The sequence below is a fragment of the Thamnophis sirtalis genome, unplaced genomic scaffold (genome assembly GCF_051295495.1).
Source record: "Thamnophis sirtalis isolate CommonGarterSnake01/CBP01778 unplaced genomic scaffold, rThaSir2_p1.2 scaffold_9, whole genome shotgun sequence".
NCBI lineage: Eukaryota > Metazoa > Chordata > Lepidosauria > Squamata > Natricidae > Thamnophis > Thamnophis sirtalis.
In genome coordinates this window covers 7,733,623-7,759,803 of record NW_028261389.1, presented here as the reverse complement: position 1 = coordinate 7,759,803, position 26,181 = coordinate 7,733,623, and the positions used below count along the sequence as shown (strand labels likewise).

Here is a 26,181-nt window from a genome sequence, read left to right as displayed (position 1 = left end):
CAGATGCCAGCTTTTTTAAATTAAGGTTTTGTTTTTTTTTGACATCAAAAATTATTCTGGGGTAAATCAGCATCCTAAATGCCAGATAGCAAAATGACATGTCAACAAACTTTAAAAATAAAAAAATAAAAAATAAAATCGGAATGCCACTCAAAGGAGGGCACCGCAACAGAGCGATCTGTTTCTCAGTTCATTAAGAGAACCAAATGTCCCAGAAAGAAAAGAGTTGTAGGGGCTGGGGGGCTGGGGCTGGGGGCGGGAGATGCACGGGGGGGAAATGGGGCTTAGTGAACGTGGAAGGTTTGCCTAGGACTGTCATCCAATCTGATCTTCTCCAAGAGAGCACAGCGTTACATTCTCAGTCATATGCACAAAAGAAACAATGAAAGGGCATATGATACAGTACCTCCATGGTCTGGGACTGGTGCATAGCTTTGATTGCATTCTGTGCCATTGCCCTTGTCGAAAACGTGACAAACGCACAGCCTGTGGGAACAGGGGGGCAGGGAGCAGGAAAGACAAAAAAAGAAAAAAAAAAGAAGAAGGAAAGAAAGGAAAAAAGAAAAAAAAAGAAAAAAAAAGAAAAGAACAACAAAGACAAAAAAGGGTTGGACGCTTGTTAAACCAACACAGTCTACGAGAACGGCCACAAGACGACACTGTTCTCTGTAGTACACAAATTAAAAAAAAAAGAAAAAAGAAAAAGGAAAGAAAAAACAAACGAACAAAAATAAAAAAGTGAAAATAAAAAACGAAAACGAAAATAACCCAATTCCCTAACTGATTGGCTTCAGCAGAGCTGAGTTGATCATCGGGACGGAGAAGGAAAGGAAAATTGGGGGAGGGGAGGGAGAGGGGGGGAGGGAAGGCTGAGACTCAGTGGGAAAGTGACCACAATATGGCTATTTTCCTCATTCTTCAAAAGCCGCGTTTCTCAACCTTGGCGCCTTTTAAGGTCGGCGGACTTCGACTCCCAGAATTCCCCTGTTCAATTGTAGAATTCTGGAAGTTGAAGTCCACCCCGTCTTAAAAAATCCCCAGAATTGAGAAACGCCGCTCTAAAGAACAGGATTGGAAATAGGCAAGACTGCTTATATTTTAATTTCCATTTAACAGGGTCCCTTAAAAAAATCCTCATAACTTATGTCTAAGCATTCAAACTTAAATCACAATAAAACTCCCACTTGCTTCATTAGCAACCACCCCCATTGGGGATTGAATTAAACCAAATTAAGTCTCTTTTGGTCATTTGACATAGCAATACCTACAATAGAAATAAGACTGGATAATCAAACTATATACTTAGAGCAGTGTTTCTCAACTTTGGCAACTTGAAGATGTCCGGACTTCAACTCCCAGAATTCCCCAGTCAGCTGGCTGGGGAATTCTGGGAGTTGAAGTCCGGACATCTTCAAGTTGCCAAGGTTGAGAAACCATGGTTTAGCCTTAGAGGAATCTGGGCTCGTGTATCAATCCGGATGGGTCCTAAAACTGACTTTTGAATAAACTCAGCTAACCGAATAGATGAGCGACTTTTTCTATTTCATGGCATCATGTGAGAATAAGGCTTTGTGCCTCCACCAAAATGTGCCAAATCCGTGAAGTGATGACAGTTCAGAGTTTTTTTGGGGGGTTAAAAACCTTCTAAATCAGGGTTTTTCCAATCTTGGCAACTTTAAGACACCTGGACTTCCAACTCCCAGAATTCCTCAGTCAGCATAGCTAGCTGGGGAATTCTGGCAGTTGAAGTTCACATGACTTAAAGAACTTTAGCAAATTGGGGAAAACCCTGTCTTAAATGGTAGAGTTGGTGGTGTTGAGATTCAAACCAGTGGTGAAATTCAATTTTTTTTTTTTTACTACCAGGCGTGGCTTGGTGGGAGTGGCAGGGGAAGGATACTGTGAAATCCCCATTCCCTCCCCATTCCTGGCGGAAGGGTATTACAAAATCTCCATTCCCATCCCAATCTGGGACCAGCCAGAGGTGGTATTTGCCACCCAAAATTTCCACTACTGGTTCTCCAGAACCTGTCAGAACCTGCTGAATTTCACCCCTGATTCAAACCTTCCATTACATCACACCCACCACCTTGTGGATTGTCAACTCCTCCTCCCTTCTTGGTGGCCCTATTTGAAACCCAAAGATCCAGGATTCAGGGTCTTTAAGGATGATTTATTCTCATTCCCACGTTCAGGTTTAAGCTTCTAACCTCTGGTACTGCCTTCAGGGCTTACATTTAGGCAAAGCAGTCTGCTTTCTCCACCTAAATAAATCGAGACACCAATTAGGAAGAAGATCCAAGTCTTCTTTGAGTCTCTTTGCAGTCTCTTCCTATCTCCAGATTTCAGGTGAGGTCATGGGAAAGGGCAGAATTTAGGAGAAAGGCTTATGGTTGGTGACTTAATGTACCCCTTATTTTAATTGAAGGTGACATTGGAGAAGTTGACAGGAGACTTTGGGGCAGTCCTGAGGCCAGATACTTCATTTTTAGAACCTCTAAAGCTCTATGAGAAGATCATTATCTGGTGACCTGGAGTGGAGACCAGATCAATGACATCTTTTCTTGAAAACAACATGGTAAAAAGCCATCTTCCCTTGGGGCTCGGGCATCGTTGGGAACTAGTTAGTAACTACTATAATCTTTCCATCCATTGGTGTCTTCTGCCAATGGATGACCATCTCCATCATTTTACGAGAACATTGTACTCATCTCTTTTTGGGAAACATTAGGAGTTTCGGTGGAAACGGTCTCAGGTCAACATTTTATGCATCTAGGCAACTTATTGGTTTTCTGTGTGGTAACAAAACTGTTAGGGTTTTGTAAGACCCTCAACTACAGAAAACTCTGACGCTTCCGTTTCCTTCCTTTTTATCTGCGGAGCGTATACTAAATTCGATCTTCTCTACAGTCAAATGACCGGCTCAAGGATTCAGGCTATTAGCTGACTTGGGCTAATCTCAAAAAAGGCAAAGCAGATTTGTATCTAGTTAGTGTCAGGGACCTCTCTGCAAGGGGATGCCTTTAGGAGACTTGTAGAGTGCTCCTGGGGGCTGGGGGTGGAGGCAAAAATGGTCTGTTTTGTGCTCATTTCTGCCTTCCCCAGCTCCCAGGAGGACACTGGAAGCCCCCTAAAGGCTATGCATGGCCATTTTGTTGAAGGGGGCGGGGTTTCAGGAGGCAAAAAATGCTGTATTCAGTGTATAAGACACACCGAAGTTTTCAGCCTCTTTTTTGAGGGAAAAAGGTGCATCTTATACTCCGAAAAATACAGTATGCGTCCATATGATCAACGGGTTAAATTCAGAAAGGATGTCTTTTATTCTTCTTTAGGAAGAGTAAGCATCACTTTCACAACTGATTCTCCTCTGGCATCCTATTTGTGCAGGAGGGAAGACTGATGGGAGCCCAATTCATATCAATCTTCTTCCATGGATTGGCTTGGTGGGATGATACAAAAGGGAATGTGCATTTATTTTGGGTATTAACTGGTGGGTTTAATTTTATGTTGGCTCTTTTGGTTTATGATGTCATTTCCAGAGATGGGCATTTTAAATAGCCGGGAGAGGTAGGATCTGGAGATACAGGTAGGTCTCGACTTAACAAAAGTTCATTTAGTGACCGTTTGAAGTCACAACGACTATGAAAAAAAAAGGGACTCAGGACCATTTTTCACACTTACAACCACTGTGGTCACATGATCAAAATTCAGTCCCTGCTTAACCGACTCATGTTTATGACAGTTGCAGTGTCCGGGGGTCATGTGTGATCCACTTTTGTGACCTTCTGGCAAGCAAAGCCAACAGGGAAACTAGATTCAGTTAAAAATCTTGTTGCTAACTTAACTGCTGCAGTGATTGTGGCAAGAATGGTTGTAAAATGGGTCAAAACTCAGTTAATGGTCTCAATTTTGACTCAATTGTGGTTGTAAGGCGAGGCCGTCGGTACTGGCAGTTCTCCTTAATTTAAGAGTTGGAAATGGGATTTGCGAGGCCAAAATACGCCAGGCAACAGGCTGGAGAAGGGTAGACTGCACTGAACACTGGAATATTTTACAGGCAAGAAGAAACTGGCCCCTCAAACGCCTTCCAAGTATCTATAAGAACCATTGTTTGAAAGACTGCATCATTTTCGACTATGCTAGAAAAAACAACGACTGAGGGCCTTATCTTAGTGCAGTGTTTCTCAACCATGGCAACTTGAAGATGTCTGGACTTCAACTCCCAGAATTCCCCAGCCAGCATTCGCTGGCTGGGGAATTCTGGGAGTTGAAGTCCAGACATCTTCAAGTTGCCAAGGTTGAGAAACACTGTCTTAGTGGCTTCAATCTGCTTTGGAGACCTCATCATCCTCAACCAGCATGGTCAAGGAATAGGGATGCTGGGAATTTGGCTTAAAAACACGAGGAAGACCTTACGTTGCCTGACAGAATTGGATGGGAAGCGAGTGGGCTTGTAGCCTTTACATCAAATTTGGTGGGATTTAGCAACATTGCTGTTATGCATTGCTTTTAATATTTCTTTTTTTAAAAAATACACTCTTTGAAATTGACATTTCCCAGATGTGGAAGGCTGTGAAATAATGCAAATCCAAGTTGATTTCGTAGCAGTACTGCGATGCAGTGAAAGCTTTGCTTAATACAACAAATTTGGCCGGCGATGCATGCTGAAAAGACCTTGATTTCTAAGCCTTTTTAGCCTAGTATTTGAAATACGGGCTTCCAAACTAAAATAAATAAATAAATTAAGGAATGAAACCGCAGCCTAGCTCTCTCCATATCCTCCAAAAATGGTGGTGGTGGTGATGACACGTGGCACGACAAAACCGCGCTCCACTAAAGCATGCCCGATTAAACCGCGTCGCTGACGTCATCAGCAGGGCGATAACAGCGACCGTGGAGAAAAAAGGGTGCTTTAAATAGCGCTTTGAAAGGAAGCCGATTCACATTAAGGTAAGGGTTAGGTTTAGGGTTAGGTTAAGGGTTAGGGTTAGGGTTAGGTTAAGCGTTAGGGTTAGGTTTAGGGTTAGGTTAAGGGTTAGCGTTAGGTTAAGGGTTAGCGTTAGGTTTAGCGTTAGCTTAAGGGTTAGGTTTAGGGTTAGGTTAAGGGTTAGGTTTAGGGGGGTTAGGTTTAGGTTTAGGGGTTAATTTTAGCTTTAGCGTTCGCAGCGTGCTTTTTTCGTCGTGCTGTGATGACGTCAGCTACGCGGTTTCGTCGAGCGCACTTTAGTCGAACGCGGTTTTGTAGTGGAACCGTGATGACAACGACGGTTATAATTTTGAAAGGTTTCTAAACGAAGCCTGCTGAATGCAGATAGACTGAAGCGCGGTATCGTCATAACACTGAGCAGGAAACGTAAAACAAGCTCAGGGAGGATTCTTTTTCTAAAAAAAAAAATTGGCATCACTGCCCCTGGGATCAGTGTGTCAAAGGAAGAATCCATTTTACACTCCAGCTATTTTGGGGGAATCAGTTTGAGCACTGACAATATCACTTGCTTCCTTTCGGCCTTCCTCCATCTATACCTGGTAAGAATACCAAGCTGGGGAGGCGGGGGGGGGGGAAATAACTCAATAAGATTTTAATTGAACAAGAGGCAGTCCAGGCAATAATAACTGAAGTGTTTTGCAAGGCATGTTTTCCAAATCAGCCTTCAAGAGCCATGCTTTCTCTTCCATAAAGAGGAATGAATCCTCTTATTCTGCCCTTATTTGAAGGGCAGAACCAGAAGATTATCATTTAGCATGCATTTGTTTAGCATTAAGTAGGATCAATGTTGGTACGGAAGAGTGTTTCTCAGTCTTGGCAGCTTTAAGATGAGTGGACTTCACCTCCCAAAGTTCCCCCGCTGCACCAGGGGAATTCTGGGAGTTGAAGTCCTTCTCCTTCTTCTTGTGCCATATCCATCATCGGACATTGGCGATCCTGTTGGCGACCCTATTTTTTTTTTAACAGCCGCACGAAAAAAAATTGGAAGTCCACACATCTTAAAATGGTCAAGATGGAGAAACACGGACATAGATCTGTGGACCCCCCAAATTTTCTCGTGGATCTCTAGTGGACCACGGACCACCAGTTAGTGACTGCTGTTCTAGAGTATATGTCAAGGTGTTTTATTCCCTGTCTATTATTATGCAATTGTATCACAGCGGCCAGTTGTTTCGCCGGATTTGGCATTGGTTACTAGTCGGGCCCCACCCAGGGGCCTAGGACGTTGTAACATATTTTCTTAATATGCGTGCAGATCCAAGCAGTGCGGCTTTTTGCATATTGAGCCGAGGTGGCGCAGTGGTTAAATGCAGCACTGCAGGCTACTTCAGCTGACTGCAGTTCTGCAATTCGGCTGTTCAAATCTCACCGGCTCAGGGTTGACTCAGCCTTCCATCCTTCCGAGGTGGGTAAAATGAGGACCCGGATTGTTGTTGGGGGCGATATGCTGACTCTGTAAACCGCTTAGAGAGGGCTGAAAGCCCTATGAAGCGGTATATAAGTCTAACTGCTATTGCTATTGCTATTGACTGATGGTGATTTTGTCAATTTTTAACTGTTTTAAATGTAATTCCAGTGCTTTTGGAATAGCACCCAGTGTGCCAATTACCACTGGAATCACCACTGCTGGTTTGTGCCATAGTCATTGAATTTCAATTTTTAAGTCCTGGTATTTTGCAATTATTATTATTATTATTATTATTATTATTATTATTATTATTATTATTATTATTATAAGTTCTGCATGTGCTCTTTGGATTAGAATAAATTAAGTGGAGGGATTTTCTTTTTCTTTTTAAAAATTGCCAGTAAAAAGCAGGAGATTTTTTTGAGTCTGGCTCCTGTTTTGTAAAGGCAATTCGTCCTTCCTGTCTCGTCTCAGATGGAGAAGGTAGCTGTGTCTGCCTAAACTCAAAGTCATAGCCCATTAGTTCATCAAAACATCTACCAGCCCATGTTGCATCAACTAGAATCTCTGTCATGTTTCACAGAGAAATCAATACGCTTACGAAGCCTCAGGTGGTGGCTCGGGCGCTATTATCAATTTTGAAAACCCAAATTGTTTACCCAGGGATGCTGATGGCGCATGTGTTTCCAGCAGTGCGGGAGGGAACCTGTTGATGACTGAACAATGTAGACACCTGACAAGTTTCTCCTGTCATCATTTCCGACACATTTAATACATTACTCAAAGCAGAACAACAACTTTATATAATTTATGCTAGACAAATAGGTGCATGAGTAAAATGGTAAATGGGCTACAGTACCTCGGCTAGACTCCGTATTGAAGCTGTGCACTAAAATTAAAGAGGTCCAAATTTACCATCAGTCTCAACATCATCTCTCTTTAAAACATTACTCATTATACAGCAGAGAAACAAGGGTTACCGATAGTTCATTCCCATATCTGCGTTAAGCTGGACATTCTCATCTTGTACAAATAAAGGCTTGGGGTTATGGGCCCGTTTCCCTCTTTCGCTCCATCATCCCTTCTTCACTTACTCCCGTTCAGGTGGACTGCTGCTGGCTTTTTGGCATCTGGTTTCCACTCTCCCTTAGGGCTTCTATAAACCTGCTTTGAAACTTTCTGAAGGACAAGGGAAACTCCCTGCCCGAAATGAGACGATAGGCCAATGATTCTCAACCTCGGCAACTTTAAGATGGGTGGACTTCAATTCCCAGAATTTCCCCCAGCCAAAGCAAACTTGGCCAGGGAATTCTGGGAGTTGAAATCCACCCATCTTAAAGTTGCCAAAGTTGAGAATCACTGAGCCCTGATGGCACAATGGTTAGAGTGCCATACGGTAGGCTCCTTCTGCTGACTGCCGGCTGCCTGCAATTTGGCAGGTTGACTCATCCTTCCATCCTTCCGAGGTGGGTAAAATGAAGACCCAGATTGTTGGGGGGCAATTGGCTGACTCTGCAAAAAAGCTTAGAGAGGGCTGCAAAAACACTGTAAAGCGGTATATAAGTCTAAGTGCTATCGCTATTGCTCTGTAGGCAATGCAGGAATAATTAATATGGGATATTACTTACAGGGAAGACGTGGCATGTTTGAACGCAGAAATTCTGTGTGTGTGTGTGTTTGTGTGTGTGTGTGTGTGAGAGAGAGAGAGACAGAGAGAGCGAAAAGGAGTCACGTGGCTACTACAATTAGCATTTTCCCCAGGAAAAGCTTTCAGCAAAGAAATTCCAAACGTGGATATAATTTAGCAGATAAGGAAGTTAATTAGCTTCAGCTAATGTCAAGGGAATAATTAGCTCTTGATACCCAGATCACAATATGTCTAAGGGTCGGGCTTTATGCGTCAGTAGCCATATGGAAGATACTTGCAGTTCTTGTACTAATTTCCTACACAGTACCCCTAAATGAACACAGGGGCATAGGGTAGGAATTGCTATCATTCTGTAATAGAGGAACCTACTCTCAGCAGACGTCCCTTCTTAAAAAAAAAAATGCGGATTCCATATACAGGTAGTTCTCAACTTACAACAGTTCATTTAGTGGATTTGGATTTAACTTTATTTGTATGCCGCCCTTTTCCCTGAGGGGACTCAGGGCGGCTCACAATTCAGGGGGAGGGAAGGACAAAACAAGTTATACACATGAAGACAATACATCGTTAAAAAGCACAACAGTCATACTATTCGGGTGGGGTTGAAGTCTTTAGTCCCAGGCCTGTCGGGACAGCCAGGTTTTAAGGGCTACGCGGAAGGTCTGGAGGGTGGTGAGGGTGCGAATCTCCACGGGGAGTTCGTTCCAGAGGGTCGGAGCAGCCACCGAGAAGGCTCTCCTCCGGGTAGTTGCCAGTTGACATTGACCGGCTGATGGAATTCGGAGGAGGCCTAATCTATGGGATCTTATTGGCCTAGTGGAGGTAATTGGCAGTAGGCGGTCTCTCAAGTACCACTAAAAGTTACAACGGCACTGAATAAAGTGATTTATGACCGATTTCCACACTTCCGACCATTGCTGCATCCCCTTGGTCACGGGATCAAAATTCAGATGCTTGGCAACTGACTCATATTTGCGACCGTTGCAGTGCCCATGGGGGTTGCGATCCCCTTTTGAGATTTTCTGACAAGCAACGTGAATGGGGAAGCCAGATTCACTTAACAACTGTGTAACTAACTCATCAGCGGCAGAGTTTCACTTAACAACTGTGCAAAAAAGGTGGGGAAAATGGGGCAAAATTCACTTAACAGCTGTCTCACTCAGCAACATAAATTTTGGGGTCAATTATGGTCATAATTCGAGGACTACCTGCATAGATTAATATAGTTTAGCGATGTCTTGATACCTACTTGTGTCCATTATCTACCATCAAAAACAGCAACCGGGGATATGGGTTAGGGTGAGGAAATGTTACAGGTATGTCTCAATAAACTTTGTAGGAAGTGAGTAGGAGAACTTGAAATGGGCCTATTATTCCCCCTGTCTAAAAAATCTTCTTTTCTCTTCTTTTTTCCCTTGAAGTTTTTAAGGGGGAATTAATTGCGCACCGCAATTTGGCCGTCACTCAACCCAGCCATGAAGCTGTGAACAGTGTACAGAATGACAAAGAGAATCAATAAAGAACATTTTATGCATTTACCACAATTTCAACCCACTGCCAAGAGATGCTAGGCTTCACAGATCTCACAAGAATGAATGAATGAATGAATGAAGCATCCTTCTGTATCTCTCAAGTTAAACGTAATTATTGTCATCTTCCAACAGCCTCATGAAAAACCTGGGACAAGATGCAGGCAGAGAAAACTTGGGTAGCAACTGTGTAATTGAATCCCAGTGGGCATGTTTTGAGGAACACGTGTGGGAGATCTCTCTCGATTTCTTAGCTGGTCACTGTAGGACTAAATAGTTGAGTTTCAAAATGATTCAGAAGAAGCACTTTGGACTTTAAATTCATTAAAGTAGGCAAATTCCCTCATAAGACACCGACCTCACGAAAGATCAGAAGAAGTTCTTCTGAAACATTTTTGAAGCATGCTCTGCCTTATTATGCAAGACTTGGCCAAATCCAATGGACTGTTTCTGACGTTCTAAGTGTAAAAACAAGCTTGTCTATCGATAAAGGAGCATATTTGTAACTCAGGGTTGAAATAAGACATCCTTGGTGCTCTCTGAGCTTGGTTGTTTTCTCGCAGACCTTTCATTACCCAAACTGGGTAACATCATCAGAGTCATGGTGGCACAGTGGTCAGAATGCTGTACTGCAGGCTACTTCTGCTAACTGCAATTTGGCAGTTCAAATCTGACCAGGCTCAAGGTTGACTCAGCCTTCCATCCTTCCGAGATGGATAAAATGAGGACCCAAATTGTTGGGGGCAATAGGCTGACTCTGTAAACCGCTTAGAGAGGGCTGTAAAGCATTGTGAAGTGGTATATAAGTCTAAGTGCTATTGCTATGAACGAGCCATGGTGGTGCAGTGGTTAGAATGCAGTACTGCAGGCTACTGGCTTCTGGATGCCAACAGTTTGGCAGTTCGATTCTGAAAGGCTCAAGGTTGACTCAGCCTTCCATCCTTCCGAGGTGAGTCAAATGATGACCCAGATTGTTGGGGGCAAGAGGCTGACTCTGTGAACCGCTTAGAGAGGGCTGTAAAGCACTGTAAAGCAGTATATAAGTCTAAGAGTTATTGCTATAAGTCTAAGTGCTATTGTGTATCTTTCAATTTACATTGTTTTTATTTGTTTCCTAGTACAATTTGATAGCTTATTAGTAACCTTAACTGTGTTGTATCTTTTTATTCTTGATGAATGTATTTTTATTCTCCTTAATACACTAAGAGCATCTGCACCAAAGACAAATTCCTTGTGAGTCCAATCACACTTGGCCAATAAAGAATACTATTCTATTCTATTCTATTCTATCCTATTCTATTCCATTGCATTCCATTTTACTCTATTCCTTATTATTTTTATTCTATTCTATTTTAGTCTATTCTGTTCTATTCCATTCCATTCTACTCTATTCCTTTCTATTCTATTCTATTCTATTCTATTCTATCCTATTCTATTCCATTGCATTCCATTCTCCTCTATTCCTTATTATTCTATTCTATTCTATTTTAGTCTATTCTGTTCTATTCCATTGCATTCCATTCTCCTCTATTCCTTATTATTCTATTCTATTCTATTTTAGTCTATTCTATTCTATTCCATTGCATTCCATTCTCCTCTATTCCTTATTATTCTATTCTATTCTATTTTAGTCTATTCTATTCTATTCCATTGCATTCCATTCTACTCTATTCCTTTCTATTCTATTCTATTCTATTCTATTCTATTCTATTCTATTCTATTCTATTCTATCCTATCCTATCCTATATATATATATATATATCCTATCCTATATATATATATAGGAGCTAAGCAATGGGGGTTGGCCAAGAGCTAGTTGGATGCGTAGAGGCAAACAACTGGATTTAGACCTTTGGCTCTAAGTTCCGTGTTGTTATTAAGGGCTACCTAGCCTATCATTTTGGAAACCATTCTGAAGAAATGTTCTGGAGCTTTGATGAACTGAACATCTTCCTCAGGGCATCCGTGGAGAAGGAATGTTTTAAAAAAAATTCAAGATGGTGGCTATGGCCAGGTATTTGATGTTCTGCCCTTTTGGCGCATGGCATGGCTACAGCTGTGATATTGATTAGCCCTGCCGATTCCTTGGGAGCTCCTATTCATTCATGCAGCACAATCTTTTTTTTTCCTTTCAGTTTGAGAAATGCTGCAATGGCTTTCAGCAATCCAGTCTCGCCCCCCCACCCACCTCCGCCCCAAACGGATGCAGTCTGAAAAGAAAGTTCAGATTGCTTAAATGTCTCGCAGAGAAGCGCCGTACTCGTGCAAGATCCAAAGCACTTTCCCCAAATCGGTTTGAAGTATGCATAATATTAAGAGTTGATTAATCTGGTGCTGGTTAAAAAATGGATGAGTCAAATGATAAAACTGAAGGCCAAGCAGGGCTGCTGTTGGGGCCTGCCAGCAGCCATCGGAGCTGGCAGCAGATTCGGACAGCGAGGAGGTTGGGGAGGAACCTGGGCCAGTCCTGGAGTCTGGGGAAGGCTCTGATGAGGGCTCTGTGTCGGAGGCCAGAGTTGTATGCCAGTTATCAGCTGCCTTCAGAGTCGGACATCAGTGAGGCAGAAGAACAGCTGGAGCCTGTTCCCAGTGTGCGCATGCACGGAGTTGCCAGACGAAGGGAACAGCTAAGGAACAGGGGTCGACTTGGGAGTAAGGCCACAGGTGGACGGTGAATGGCCCCTCCCAGAGGGAATAAAAAAAAGAGCGAAAGTGGAGGGGTATTTGCAGGAGACAATTAGTTCATTCCTGCATTATTGCAGCATCTGAAAGATATCGGCCTGGCCACTCTCCAAACCTGATAAAGGTCGGTAATTGGGAGCTATCTTGAAAGACTGTGGGAGAGGAAAGACTTTGCTGGAGAGGAATTTACTGCAAATTAAATAAAAGGGGTTTATTGGGACGAGGACTTGGCTTCATGCTGGGGCAACCTAGGTCAGAACAGGTGCTGTTATTAAACCTTGAGAGAAACAATGGCAATTTATACACATCTGCACAGATAACTCTCATTGATAGCCAGCTTAAAAAAAACCATCAGATTTGTGAGAGAACATATCTCAAAGTGGCATCTGAGTGGACACTTTTCAGTGTCTATGTCTATGTCTATGTCTATGTCTATGTCTGTCTGTCTGTCTGTCTGTCTGTCTATCATCTATCTATCTATCTATCTATCTATCTATCTATCTATCTATCTATCTATCTATCTATCTATCTATCTATCTATCTATCTATCTATCTCTGAGCGTTTACTAGCTGGAAGCCCTTCCTGACGCCTACCTGGAGTTCACAGCAGATATTTTCCCTTTGTGCCCTGATAAGAGAAACATCTGTCACTTTCTGGATTGACCTCTCAACCTTCCAAATGGGAGGTGAGCACCTCTAAGCCATCGCACCACTCAGGTTTGTGATGCATATAATTGCAAAACATCACAGCTGGAGCTTTGCTTTATAAAATAAACAAAATGACAGTCTGGAAATGAAAAATGCATACATAATTTGCCAAATGAGAAGTAGCTAAATGTTGTGAGACTTTCTATCTGGACTCCTCGGCAGCCAGAGTTATCATAAAGCTAATCCTTCAGCAACCTGTTTCTCAAACATCGGGAATTTTTTTAGCAAAGCTCAAAAAAACCTCTGCATTTTCCGTACATTTTCCCGCCTGTAAAACTGCCTTCTAATCTTCCAGTACAGATAAGTGATTGACTGGGGAAAGGTTTCTCAAAGCAATTTCCTCTTACAGCAGAGCCAAAAAAAAAATGTACACGGACTGCCAGCGAACAGATTTAAGAATGCATCTATTATACTCGTTATCTCAATTGAAATGCTATCTTAACTTAGATTCTGTGTTATCTTCAGCACTACAAGAGAACTTTAATACCTGCAAACTATTATTTCAAGCTTTGTACTTTGGAATGTATAACTTTGTAAAGGACAGCATCTCGGCTAAGAGGCTGATAAATAATGATAGCCAAATCGGAAGTAACTCTGATGGCATGATTAAGGTCTATTTTATTTTTTTAAAGTTAAATACCAGATGCAACATCTCTTTTACGGGGTGCTTACAGCCTCAAGCCACGATAGGTCTACTATTTTCACTGGACTGAAAATTTAGACCTTCCCAGATCTCAATGAACGTGAACCTGATGTTTAGCTTTTTTAGCCCTTCATGGTATTGGACCTGGGTACTTGAGAGACCGCCTGCTGCCAATTACCTCCCACAGACCCATTAGATCTCACAGGGTTGGCCTCCTCCGGGTTCCGTCTACCAGCCAATGCCACCTGGCTATTACCCGGGGGAGGGCCTTCTCTGTGGCAGCTCTGGCCCTCTGGAATGAACTCCCCGCAGGGATTCGGACCCTCACCTCTCTCCAGGCCTTCCGAAAAGCCGTCAAAACCTCGCTTTGCCGGCAGGCCTAGGGGTGATGAGTTCCCTCCCCTCTCGACATGTATGGTTGTGCGACTGTTGTCTACTTTTATTATTTGTATTTTGTTTTTTTATGTTCCCCTTTTTCCCCCTTGAATTGTTCGCCGCCCTGAGTCCTCCCGGAGAAGGGCGGCATACAAATAATAAAATTCTATTCTATTCTATTCTATTCTTTTGTATTATATTTATTAATGAACAAGCCGTAGTTTACAGTAATTGTAAGTTAGTTTGGATTTTCGTCAGAACCAGAGGTAGTTCTAAACTTCTCTCTGACATCTTGAAGATAGATAGATAGATAGATAGATAGATAGATAGATAGAGATAAACAGTGGTGGGATTCAAATAATTTAACAACTGGTTCTCTGCCCTGATGACCAGCTGGGTAGGCGGGGATCAGTGGTCATGTGACTGGGTGGGCGGGGCCAACTCAACATCACTCAGGTCAATGGGTGCTTCGCCTTAGCTGTTACAATGTAACAAGGGTTAACTGGAGAGGCAGTTTCTGTAAGCAGGGTAATAAAGATGAGGCTAGAAACAACACGAGAATGTTTCCTTCCTGCCTTCCTTACAGGATTAGCCCTGTAAAGTGTGTGGGGGAAAAACAAAATGAGATTTCTCCCAACAACCGGTTCTCCGTACTGCTTAGAAAGTTAAGAACCGGTTCTCCCGAATAGGTGCGAACTGGTTGAATCCCACCACTGGAGATAGAGAGATAAATGGAGATAGAAATAGATATGATGTAGGGGCTCAGTGGCTAAGACACTGAGCCTGTCAATCAGAAGGTTGGCAGTTTGAATCCCTAGCGTTGCATAACGGAGTGAGCTCCCATTAATGTCCCAACTTCTGCCAACCTAGCAGTTCGAAAGCACATAAAAAATGCAAGTAGAAAAACAGGGGCCACCTTTGGTGGGAAGGTAACAGCGTTCCGTGCTCCTTTGGCATTTAGTCATGCCGGCCCACATGACCACGGAGACGTCTTCGGACAGTGCTGGCTCTTCGGCTTTGAAATGGAGATGAGCATCGCCCCCTAGAGTCAGGAATGACTAGCACATATTTGTGAGGGCAACTTTCACAGATGATAGATAGATAGATAGATAGATAGATAGATAGATAGATTTTCAGTGAGAAGTTTAGAACTAGTCCCTGATCCTGACAAAAATCCAAACTTATAGTTACTGTTAACTCTGTTTTGTTCATTAATCTATCTTCGCAATATGTAGTATGCAACTGCCTTGTTTCAAAGAAGCCATGGTTCAGATCAATTATTTTGGAATGTGGACAATTAATCATGGCTAATATGAAATGGAAAGATAAACATCTCTTCACAGCTGTGGCATCGAAAGATGAGAGAAGGAGCATAGAAGCCCTGATGTTTGTATTTTTCTTATTTTTAAATAAGAGGGATTAGCATTATATGGCCCTCCAGGGGTTGTTGAACTCCAGGTCCTAATCGGTTTAGCCAGCGTACACATTATTCCATTCTATTTTTTTTAACTTTGTCTACCAAACTACACAAAGCCAAAAACAGAACAAAACAACAACAAGAAACAAACAGAACCCAACACATTTTCCTCCAGATGTTGGACAGCTTTTGTCTAGAATGGTGTAGGGTTTCCAGCTTGGCCTCCTCCAACTCTTGTTATTCTGTTATTCCTAAGTATTCCGTAGAAAGAATTCTGGTCATCCAAAAATAATTTGGGTAGAATTCTAAAAGATCTGGGGGCACACACACACCTTACTACAAGCCACAACGAAGTAAAAAAAAATGGCAACACATGGATATGATGTCATTATGAAAATAACACAATGTCGTTTGTATCGTGACCACCTGGCGCGGGATACGAGTTGTGTCATTTGCATGACGACATCATGACATGTGTCTTGTCACCATCATCCTCACCTCCTGGGTAAAGACTGTGCTTTGTGGTTTCATCATTTTCGTAATCTATCTCCATCCGGCAGTCAAGCCAATCTCAAAAAAAAAGCCATATTTCAGTTTCATTACTGAGGTTTTCACTTCATATACTTAAATGCTACCTTTCTTCCCCCAGTGGTGCACTTACTGGCTATGCATGCGCCATAGGTCAAAGCTGTTTCTCAGGATATGGGTTGCAGAACTGCAATTTGGCAGTTCAAATCTCACCAGGCTCAAAGTTGACTCACCCTTCCATCCTACTGTGGTTGGGTAAAATGAGGACCCAGATTGTTGGGGGCAAGAGGCTGATGCTGTAAACCGCTTAGAGAGGGCTGTAAAGCACTGTAAAGCGGTATATACATCTGTGCTAAGTGGGAGAGAAGGAAGGAGGAAGAGAGGAAGGAAGGGTCAATAGGCTGACTCTATAAGACCACTTAGAAAGGGCTGTAAAGCACTGTAAAGTGGTATATAAGTCTGTGCTAAGTGGGAAAGAAGTAAGGAGAGAGGGAGGAAGGAAGGAAGGGTCAACAGGCTGACTCTATAAGACCGCTTAGAGAGGGCTGTACAGCACTGTAAAGTGGTACATAAATCTAAATGCTAAGTGGGAATGAAGGAAGGAGGGAAGGGAAGGAAGGGGAAGAAGGAAGGAAAGAGGGAAGGGAGGGGAGGAAGAGAGGAAGGAAAGGGAATTAGGCTGACTCTCTAAGACCACTTAGAGAGGGCTGTAAAGCACTGTAAAGCGGTATATAAATCTAAGTGCTAAGTGGGAAGCAAGGAGGGAACGCAGGAGAGGGGAGGAAGGAAGAAAGGAGGGAAGGGAGGGAAGAGGAGGAAGGAAGGAAGGAGGGAAAGGAGGGAAGGGAGGGGAGGAAGAGAGGAAGGAAAGGGAATTAGGCTGACTCTATAAGACCACTTAGAAAGGGCTGTAAAGCACTGTAAAGTGGTATATAAGTCTGTGCTAAGTGGGAAAGGATGGAGGGAGGGAGGGAGGGAGGGAGGAAGGAAGGGCCAACAGGCTGACTCTATAAGACCACTTAGAAAGGGCTGTACAGCACTGTAAAGTGGTACATAAATCTAAATGCTAAGTGGGAAGCAAGGAGGGAATGCAGGGGAGGGGAGGAAGGAAGAAAGGAGGGAAGGAGGGAAGGGAGGGGAAGGGAGGAAGGAAAGGGAATTAGGCTTTCTCTGTAAGACCACTTAGAGAGGGCTGTAAAGCACTGTAAAGCGGTATATAAGTCTAAGTGCTATTGCTCTTGCTCTTTGTTTGGTGCCAGATGTGAGATTATTAATCCTAAAATTCTATAGGTCTGTAGCATCTTTGGGCTTTGAGGGTGGGGGACTAACCTGATGTCGTCTCTGGACCTCAGAAATTGACTGAAGCTTAGCAAAGAGCCCCCGCACCATAACCATCACTTTTCCAATGCTCTGCCCCGCCATGCTTCCTTAATCTGTGGTTGACTGTATAATTATAATCTAGGGATGAATCAACATGTGAAGTTCATGTCCATCGTGTGGATGGGGGATATTCCATTGCTAAAACAACAAAAGACTTAAGTTCAACCAGACCCTGACTTACTCCAGAAGTGTGTTTGTCTTTCCGAATTATGCATGGAAGACTCAAATAGCTCTTGCCAGCCTGAAAACTCTTAGCTCTTCATTAGCTTCCCTGTGCATTATTTCACTAATTGCCCAGATACCTGTACTCTCCCATTCCCTCCTTGCATGGTTAATCCAATTAGTACTATTAACATGGAAAATTAAAATGTTTAATTTGCTTTGCTCTCCTTGGTACTGAATGGAAGCCGGCGATATAGCTTCAGCTGCAACAGTGAAATGGCTCCAGGTTTATTTTTAATTTTTTTTTTATATCGGAAAAGACGACTCAATTTGGTTCTCTCTGAAGAGCTTAGCACGTCTTAGCATATTGTTCTCAGGTTGCTGCACAAGGAAGGGCTTTAGAACTGAAAGGAGAATGGTTTGGAGGCACCTTAATCCGGGGGGGGGGGATTCAGCCGGTTTGGACTGGTTAGGAACAAACCGGATGTTAAATTCACATCCAGTTTGCCGAACCGGTAGTTGGAAGGACTGGCTGGCCACGCCCACCCTGATGAACTCCCTGCATGTTCATCATGCTAGGTAAGTGCAGGGCTCATGCGGAGGTTCTAGGAGGGTGAAAAATGGGCCTCCCAGAAGTTCCAGAAACAGGCCTGTTTCCAGCCTCTTGAGGGCCTCCAGAGGCCGGGGGCAGCTGTTTTCACCCCCCGGAGGCTTGAAGACTGCCTCCGGAACCTGGGGAGGGTGAAAAACAGACCTTCCGGAAACTCCAGAAGTCTGGAAATGGGCCTGTTTACGGCCTCTGGAGGGCCTCTGAAGCCTGGGGGAGGCCATTTTCGCGGCCTCCCCTCAGCCCAGAGGCTTGAGGAAAGCCTCTGGAGCCTGGGTAGGATGAAAATGCCCCTCCCCACTGTGGTACAGGAAACCAAGTAGGCCATGCCCGCCATGGCCACAGCCACCCAGCAACAGGGCAGAAAACCGGCTGCTAACATTTTTCAGTCCCACTCCTGACCTTAATTCCATTCTCTTAATCATAATCTGATCTCCAACAACATCATAGTTCAGCCACCGGCTATCTACTGGCTAATCCAATGACCAAAAGTTTCCCAGTCCTTCATCCTACATTATAATTCTGTAATTCTTCCTTCCATAGTCTCCATGAATGTGGGCAAGACATAAAAGGTCATTTTTTAGGTCTCACCCTAATCCTTAGATAACACCTGCAAGAATTTCCCTTTCTCACTGAACTTGAATGTGTTCCCACAGATCCTAAAACTAATACCTACCCTCAAAATCTCTTGATTGCTTTTGCATTTCTTAAGGTTCCCATGTTGCATGTTGTGGCGTTCCTTGATCAAATTCAGTAGAAGTTATTTTGAGGTTCTACATTGCTCTGACTTACCATCAAGAGCCGGCTGCCTGGCTTATCTGCTCAGAGCTTGGCTAACCTTACTAAGATTTTCCTTGTGCTTGTGAACTACTCATGCTTGCCAATGAGTCAATGGGAAAGCTTTAATTAACTAGCCCATCTAATTTCTGGTTACGGCTTTGGCAAATTGCCTGGACATCAGCACTATCTCTGCTGAGTGGTTTCACACAAACGTATTTCTAGTTTCCACCTTGCTTTCTTCTGCTTCTCATTTTGGTATCGTTCATTCGTCTGTCCGTCCGTCCATCATCTATCTATCTATCTATCTATCTATCTATCTATCTATCTATCTATCTATCTATCTATCTATCTATCTATCATCTATCATCTATCTATCTATCTATCTATCTATCTATCTATCTATCTATCTATCTATCTATCTATCTATCTATCTATCTATCTATCTATCTACCTACCTACCTACCTACCTACCTACCTACCTACCTACCTACCTACCTACCTACCTACCTACCTACACTGCCCATCTCCCTCAGAGAGAAGATCTGGGTGTACAATATAATTGATAAAATGAACATTAACATCAGAATTAATCATATATATGTGTGTGTTTGTGTGTGTGTGTGTGTGTGTGTGTGTATGTATGTATGTATGTATGTATGTATGTATGTGTATATATACACATATACATGTATGTATATGTATGTATGTATATATATGTATGTATGTATGTATATATATATATATATATATATACACATACACATACACATACACACACACAAATGATTCTCTCTCTCTCTCTGTCTCTCTCTCTGTCTTTCTCTCTGTCTCTGTCTCTCTCTCTGTGTTCCAGCATAACTCTGGAATGCCTCAAGCAATTTCAATCAAACTTGTTGCACAGATGACTTACTCTCTGGAAACAAATACTGTGGGGGTAAGACACTCCTAACACCCCTCTGTGTTAAGATACTCTGTGCTCTGTTAAGATACAGCCTGTTGTGCCTTAAAATGTCTTCTACTGTACTGCCATAAAATACCTTGTACTGTACAGCGCAGTGGAGTTGCCGTGGTAACGGCTTCACAGTACTCCACAAGGGGGCTCCCTCTGGTAAGGGGGAAAATCCCACGTTAGAAATTACGTTTGGTCTGGATATTTTCCCCCTATAAGTAAATACCTGGGCGACGCCAGGTTATCAGCTAGTTTAAGATCAAAAAGTTGTGATTATTAAATCTAGAAAGGGTGGCACTGCTGTTTAAGAAGTTATTAAATGCCTCACTTTCTGCATTCAGATTCATAAAAGAAGCCATTATTTGACAGTTCTCAAAGAAAGTTACCTTGGGACAACCAGTTCTGTCGTTCCTGGATGAAAATAATGATCTTTTATTCATCTCAATCCTGTTGTAGGGTTGCTTTGGGGATGAAAAATATTTGGCCACTCAAACGACCTTTGGTGAGAGGAACTGCAACAATGAGGTCTTCCTAATTCTCCTGGGCCTTTCAGCGACTGTTGATGCTGCAAACCACTATATTTTATGATAGTTAAAATGTCCATTTCTTGAAGACATACTTTGGAACAATTTCTCAACTTCCTGTGTTTTTTGGGTGCTGCAGTTCGTTCTCCCAAAATGCTGAATACCTACACAAACTGTCGGGAGAAGTCGTTGAGGGATTTGCCACATACAAAACATGTAGGGGAGCCTCCCCTTGAAGTTTTTCAAATAAACTTTTCCATTTCTGGAAGAATTTTCCCGGGGAGCCTTGATTGCCATTTTTATGATTCCTTGGGCGCTGACAGAATATATTTTTTTATTCTGCAACATATATTAATTGGTCTCTCTCTCTCTCTTTTAAAAATATGATTGGATTGTGCCTTATAATTTTTAGTATTTTATTTCAGCCTTCACTGAGATTTTAGGGATGTTTTCAGAAGTGGTTTTCACATAATTTCACCACCAGTTCGCACCTTCCACGCATGTGCTTTGCTCACTCATGCAGCTTGCACGCATGTGCACGGCTAAGAAAATGTGGCTAAATAGGATGGCATCGCACCCGCAGGTTGCCACTACCAGTTCACCCGCACCAGTCTGAACCGGCTGAATACCACCACTGGATGTATTAGGAAATTCTAGGTAGCAGGGTTTTGGAGAATGAAGACCCAACATATCTGTCAGACACAGAGTTGGGTAGGGCTGTTTGACACGGTATTAAATTCTCAATTTATTTGTCGGCTGCTTTGGGCCTGGCTATTGAATAAATAAAGAATAAACAAATATTTCTCCTACTATCATTTCACAGCTGAAGGCTGGATTTGAGTTAGGGAGTACCAGAGCCAATCTTAGCAAAGAAGAAGGGTTATGGACATCAATTGCCAGAACAGCTTCAATTTTTACGTCTCCCCATTGAATTCATAATTCAATGGGCTTTCCAGAGTGATCCTATTCTTTGAATGGGGAACTGGCTCTCTGCTCTCTGACATCCATAGATCTCTTTTGATAGACTCAGGGTCCTTTTGGTTCCAGATGAAATCCAGCATAGGGTTTTTTAGGAATAATTTTAAAAGGAAGCGCAATTCAAGCAGGAAGGAATACCTCCCCGATACACAAGCTTTCATTCAAGATCCACTACATCTTACCCATTATTTATCCTCTGCCCACTCTAATTCACAAATGCTTCTTTATACCTCTGACAATGTTCTGACAACGAAATACATAAAATATAAAGTTACACAGATACTGCCAAAGACAAAATATGCAGAAAACTCCCTCCACTTCTGATTTAAACAATGCTCATTGCCTCCATAAACAGACAATTTTTGCTTTCTAGAATGAATGTGTGTGTGTGTGTGTGTTTGTGTATGCTGTATATACATATATGCATGCACACACTATGTGTGTGTGTTTATATATACATATACACACAGATACACACAGATATATCTCTTTCTGTGTAATGTTATACACACACACATACATATACATACATACACATCAGCATATTATTTTTATAAATATATAAAAATAAATATCATATGCCGGTGTTTTCAGAAATGACTTCAGCATAATTTGGCTGAATATATACAGGATATGTAATAAAATTCATTAACTGTGGTTTGATTATATTGATTTAATTTTGTTGCACTTCAAGTTATTTAAGCCTGCTAACTCCGTATTCTTCCATTTTATTCCTCTGAGCCTTTTGAAATGAGGTAGTTGAGTTAGAAAGATTGTTTGAATCCAACAATAGAATCACTTCTGATTCAGACTTTCATAATTGATTTATAATTGATTCAAGTATATTATTGCCTGGACTCTACATAATAGATTTTGTCAATGTGCGTGATCAAATGGTTATGATAAACATGGAACACAGCATTTATTAAATTTCAGCTTTTAAGGTACATAGATTTGAACATGTTTCAACATATTCAAATATATCCTGCTAACAAGGGCTAGAAACTGCAGGGGGTTGGACTAGAAGACCTCCAAGGTCCCTTCCAACTCTGTTATTCTGTTATCTCTAATGAATGAGAAAGCAGAAGGGAACAGAAGTGAGCTGCGAATGGCCAAGGATGGTCTTGGCTCATGTCAACTCAAGCAGAAAAAAACATTTATCTGAAAAAAAGTTTAAATAATTCGCCGGAGTATTGTTTAACCATAAGGCCAGATTTTTTTTTCAAAAAGTAAAAACAAACATGCACACTTCCTTGTAAATACAGGAATGTACTTTCTTTTTAAACAAAGGGCAGACATGGTTATGGAATCAAATATTTGGCTTACAAATTCGCAACTTGGTCTTTGATGCGTTTGCCCATTGTGAAAAATGCTCAGTCTATCACAGTGAAATGTCAAAAACCTGGTGATACTTGAGATTTTTCAGTGAGCCTTAAGAAGATTTTGAGGCATGGCCCATTTTGCATCCCTCTTCCCTAAAATTTAAGAATGTGGAAATTTTATTGGAGGAAGGTGAGTGGGATAATCTAATTAAGGTATGGTGATGATGATAGGCTGGGTAGCGTGTGAGAGATGGATGGAATCAATATTTTTATCTCTCTCTCCCCTTATCTCTACCGCTCTCTGTCGCTCTCTCTCCTTTATTTCTTGCTTCTATTTTGGTTACTAAAGGGAAGGTAGAAATCCTGAATTGATTGCCTCCAGAAGGCTTCTAAAGCTACATTGAACTCCCTTGCTGGTTGCATTTCTGTGCTGTAAATGATCAGATGGGTGTTGTTCCCTCAGAAAGCATCAACACTCACCGGGAAAATGTTAGGATCATTTCTCTCTCAGCTTACCAGCGCCTTAAAGCAGTCAATGTCGATATTCACTGGGTTTTAAAGGTTTACAGTAGCAAATATGCTTGGTAGAGGTATTTCCGGAGACAGGTTGTGGCTTGGAAAGGTTTTATCCCTATTTAATCATTCAATTCCCTAGATGGTTTCTCTCAGCCTAATTTTCAGAAGGGATGTTGCAAGGATGAAAGCAAAGGACCGGAAGCAAAATGTATACATGGAGAAAGAATTGTATTTGTTAGCTTGAGTTCCTGGAGAAAAAAAATAGCTCATACGTGACTGTAATCTCTCTCTTTCTCTCTCTCTGTGAAAAGATTTATGCAGGGACCTTACCCTCGATGTGGAATATGGCATTATTTTTCTAACGGACTAGATGTGAATATGTAGCTAACGCTGCAATCTTATTCGAGAAATTGGGAATAAGGCTGAATGAACAACTCGGCGAGACCCGAATAAGACCAAGTTGTTACCGTATTTTTGGGAGTATAAGACGCACCTTTCCTTCCCAAAAAAGAGGATGAAAATCTAGGTGCATCTTATACACTGAATACAGTATTTTTGGCCTACTGAATTCTCTTGCTCCTGGGGGCTGGGGAGGGCAAAAACGAGCAAAAAATGGGCTGTTTTTTGCTCATTTCTGCCCCCCCCAGCCCCCAGGAGCACTCTACAAGCATCCCAAAGCTTTGCATGCCCCCCCTTTTTTTCTTTGCAAAAAAATGAGGTGTGCAGAGGGTTTGGGAGGCCTGCAGAGTGTAAAAACCTTTTTTTAAAAAATTTGCCTCTTCAAAATCATGGTGCGTCTTATACTCCGGTGCATCTTATAGTCCAAAAATACGGTAATCATTCATTCTGAGAACCTTCACTAGTCACTCAGTAGAGTCTCCCCAGTCTCTTCAAACTTCAGATCTCCACTATATCACCCCTTGGAGAGTTTTTTAAAAAAAATCTAGGGTGAGGACCCAGCTGAACTATCCAAGATGTGCTTAGAAAACACGTGATTCTTTACCCACCCTAGTTACAAATCTACAGGGGAGTTGTCCAACGGAGATACCTAAAGATTAGCTCAGGAGATTGTGTGCTTCTCAGGTGTGATCCAGAAGCAATATTCAGGGCCCAGATGGTCAGATGAAGATGTGCAGCCAGCAGACAGAGCTATATTGAAATGTTGAGGTCAATAGGGCAGGGGAACAAATTCAGAAAAAAAAACCCCAAATACTTTATAAGGACCTACTTCTCTTTCCCATCCCTATCAAGAAAGCTCAATCATGGGACTTGGGGATACACACACAAGGGGGGAAGCAAAACCTGTCTTGTAACTCTTCTTTGGAAAGTCTGGATTGAAGAGAAAGAGGGAAACAACCCATAGGGGAATGCAAGAGTATTCGTTTCTGCCCACCCTAACCCTCAATCCAGAACTGTAGGGTTAAACAGTGGGAGGGAGGACCCCCATGGGATTTCGGTGGACGGTTAAATAAAATTCTGCTGAATTTCTATGAAAAAGGGGGTTGCCCCAAAACCTCTGAGCTCAACCTTGATCTTGATCAACCAGTTCTGTTTCCCTCCCCGGCCCGCCCCCACCCCACCTACCGCCCCCAATTCTACCTCGCTTTTTAAAACAAGAGGGGCTTAGGAGACGGCGTATGCTCACCTCTGCTGAGTCCATCTGGTCCCCGAAGGATTCGGCATTCTTCTATCTGGCCAAATGGAGAAAACATCACTCTGATATCGTTCTCATTACACTTCTTCGAAACCATTCCTATGAACAATTTTCTGTCTTCCACAGCTAGAAGATTAAAATAATAATACTAATAATATCCACAACAGCAAAAGGCATCTTTCTCTCGCACTCTCTCGCTCACACTTCCCTCATCTGTGATCAATGCTTATTACCACATCAAAAGCAAGCGGCAGAGTTGTGAGGGTGGCGCTGTCCCTGGGTGAGAAGGCGGGCGGGAAAACACTTCACACACACAACAACACTTCTCCAAATCACCTGCCTTTCCCTGGAGGGCGTTGCATATTTTGCAACTAGGATTTCTTTTGCTATTTGGGCGACTTATGGACTAGGATTTATAGACTAGGAGAGGCAGTTAGCTTTTCTACCTCTCATTTCGCCCTCGAAATGGAAAATCCATCTAATAATCAAGGCTAAACGTTGGTGAGTAAGATCAGAGAGTGAGCCTATTCTAACCTTGCCACAGTGGCGCAGTGGTTAGAATGCAGTACTGCAGGCTACTTCTGCTAACTGCCGGCTCCCGGCAATCTGCAGTTCGATTCTCACCAGGCTCAAGGTTGACTCAACCTTCCTTTTCTAGGTGGGTAAAATGAGGACCCAAATTGTTGGAGGCAATAGGATGACTCTGTAAACTGCTTAGAGAGTGTTGTGAACAGTGGTGGGATTCAAATTTCCTTACTACCGGTCCTGTGGTTGTGGCCTGGTGGGTGTGGCCTGGTGGGTATGGCTTGGTGGGCATGGCAGGGGAAGGATAATGTAAAATCTCCATTCCCTGCCCACTCCAGGGGAAGGATACTGCAAAATCCCCATTCCCTCCCCACTCCAGGGGAAGGATACTGTAAAATCCCCATTCCCTTCCCACTAGCTGGGACTCTGGAGGCAGAGAACAGATGGGGCGGGGCCAGCCAGAGGTGGTATTTACTGGTTCTCCGATAGTCAAAATTTCCACTCCTGGTTCTCCAGAACTGGTCGGAACCTGCTGAATACCACCTCTGGTTATGAAGCACTGTGAAGTGGTATATAAGTCTAAGGGCTATTGCTCTCATACCCCATCTTGCCCACGCATGTATGAAAGAGAAATTGGGAACAAAAAGTGATGCCTGAATATTCAAAATGAAACGGGTTAATAGAATCTCAAGGCAGACTTTTTAAAAAACTATAACAATCCAGCTATTCTTATCTCATGCAGACATTGTTAGCAAGAATGCTCATTAGACGAGAGAAACACTTCAAGGAAGTGTTATAAAATTATTTCAGAGTAAATGAAATCCCAGGAGATTTGCGATGCTGGATTGGTAAAAAGAAA

At 42.5% G+C, this 26,181-nt stretch overlaps 1 protein-coding gene across 23 annotated transcripts in view; it reads right to left on the bottom strand.

Moving 5' to 3' along the window:
- The window catches only part of CELF2 (CUGBP Elav-like family member 2), a 669,316-nt gene that overhangs the window by 66,470 nt on the left and 576,665 nt on the right, over positions 1 to 26,181 (bottom strand). For 12 of the 23 annotated variants that reach the window (XM_087722719.1, XM_087722718.1, XM_087722722.1 and 9 more), the window contains 3 exons: positions 24,789 to 24,923; positions 7,255 to 7,284; positions 407 to 486 (listed from right to left, as the gene is read on the bottom strand). In XM_087722719.1, coding sequence (XP_087578845.1) covers positions 407 to 486; positions 7,255 to 7,284; positions 24,789 to 24,923 — 245 coding nt within the window. The remainder of the gene's footprint in view (positions 1 to 406; positions 487 to 7,254; positions 7,285 to 24,788; positions 24,924 to 26,181) is intronic. The other 11 variants (XM_087722725.1, XM_087722741.1, XM_087722731.1 and 8 more) reach the window with 2 other exon arrangements.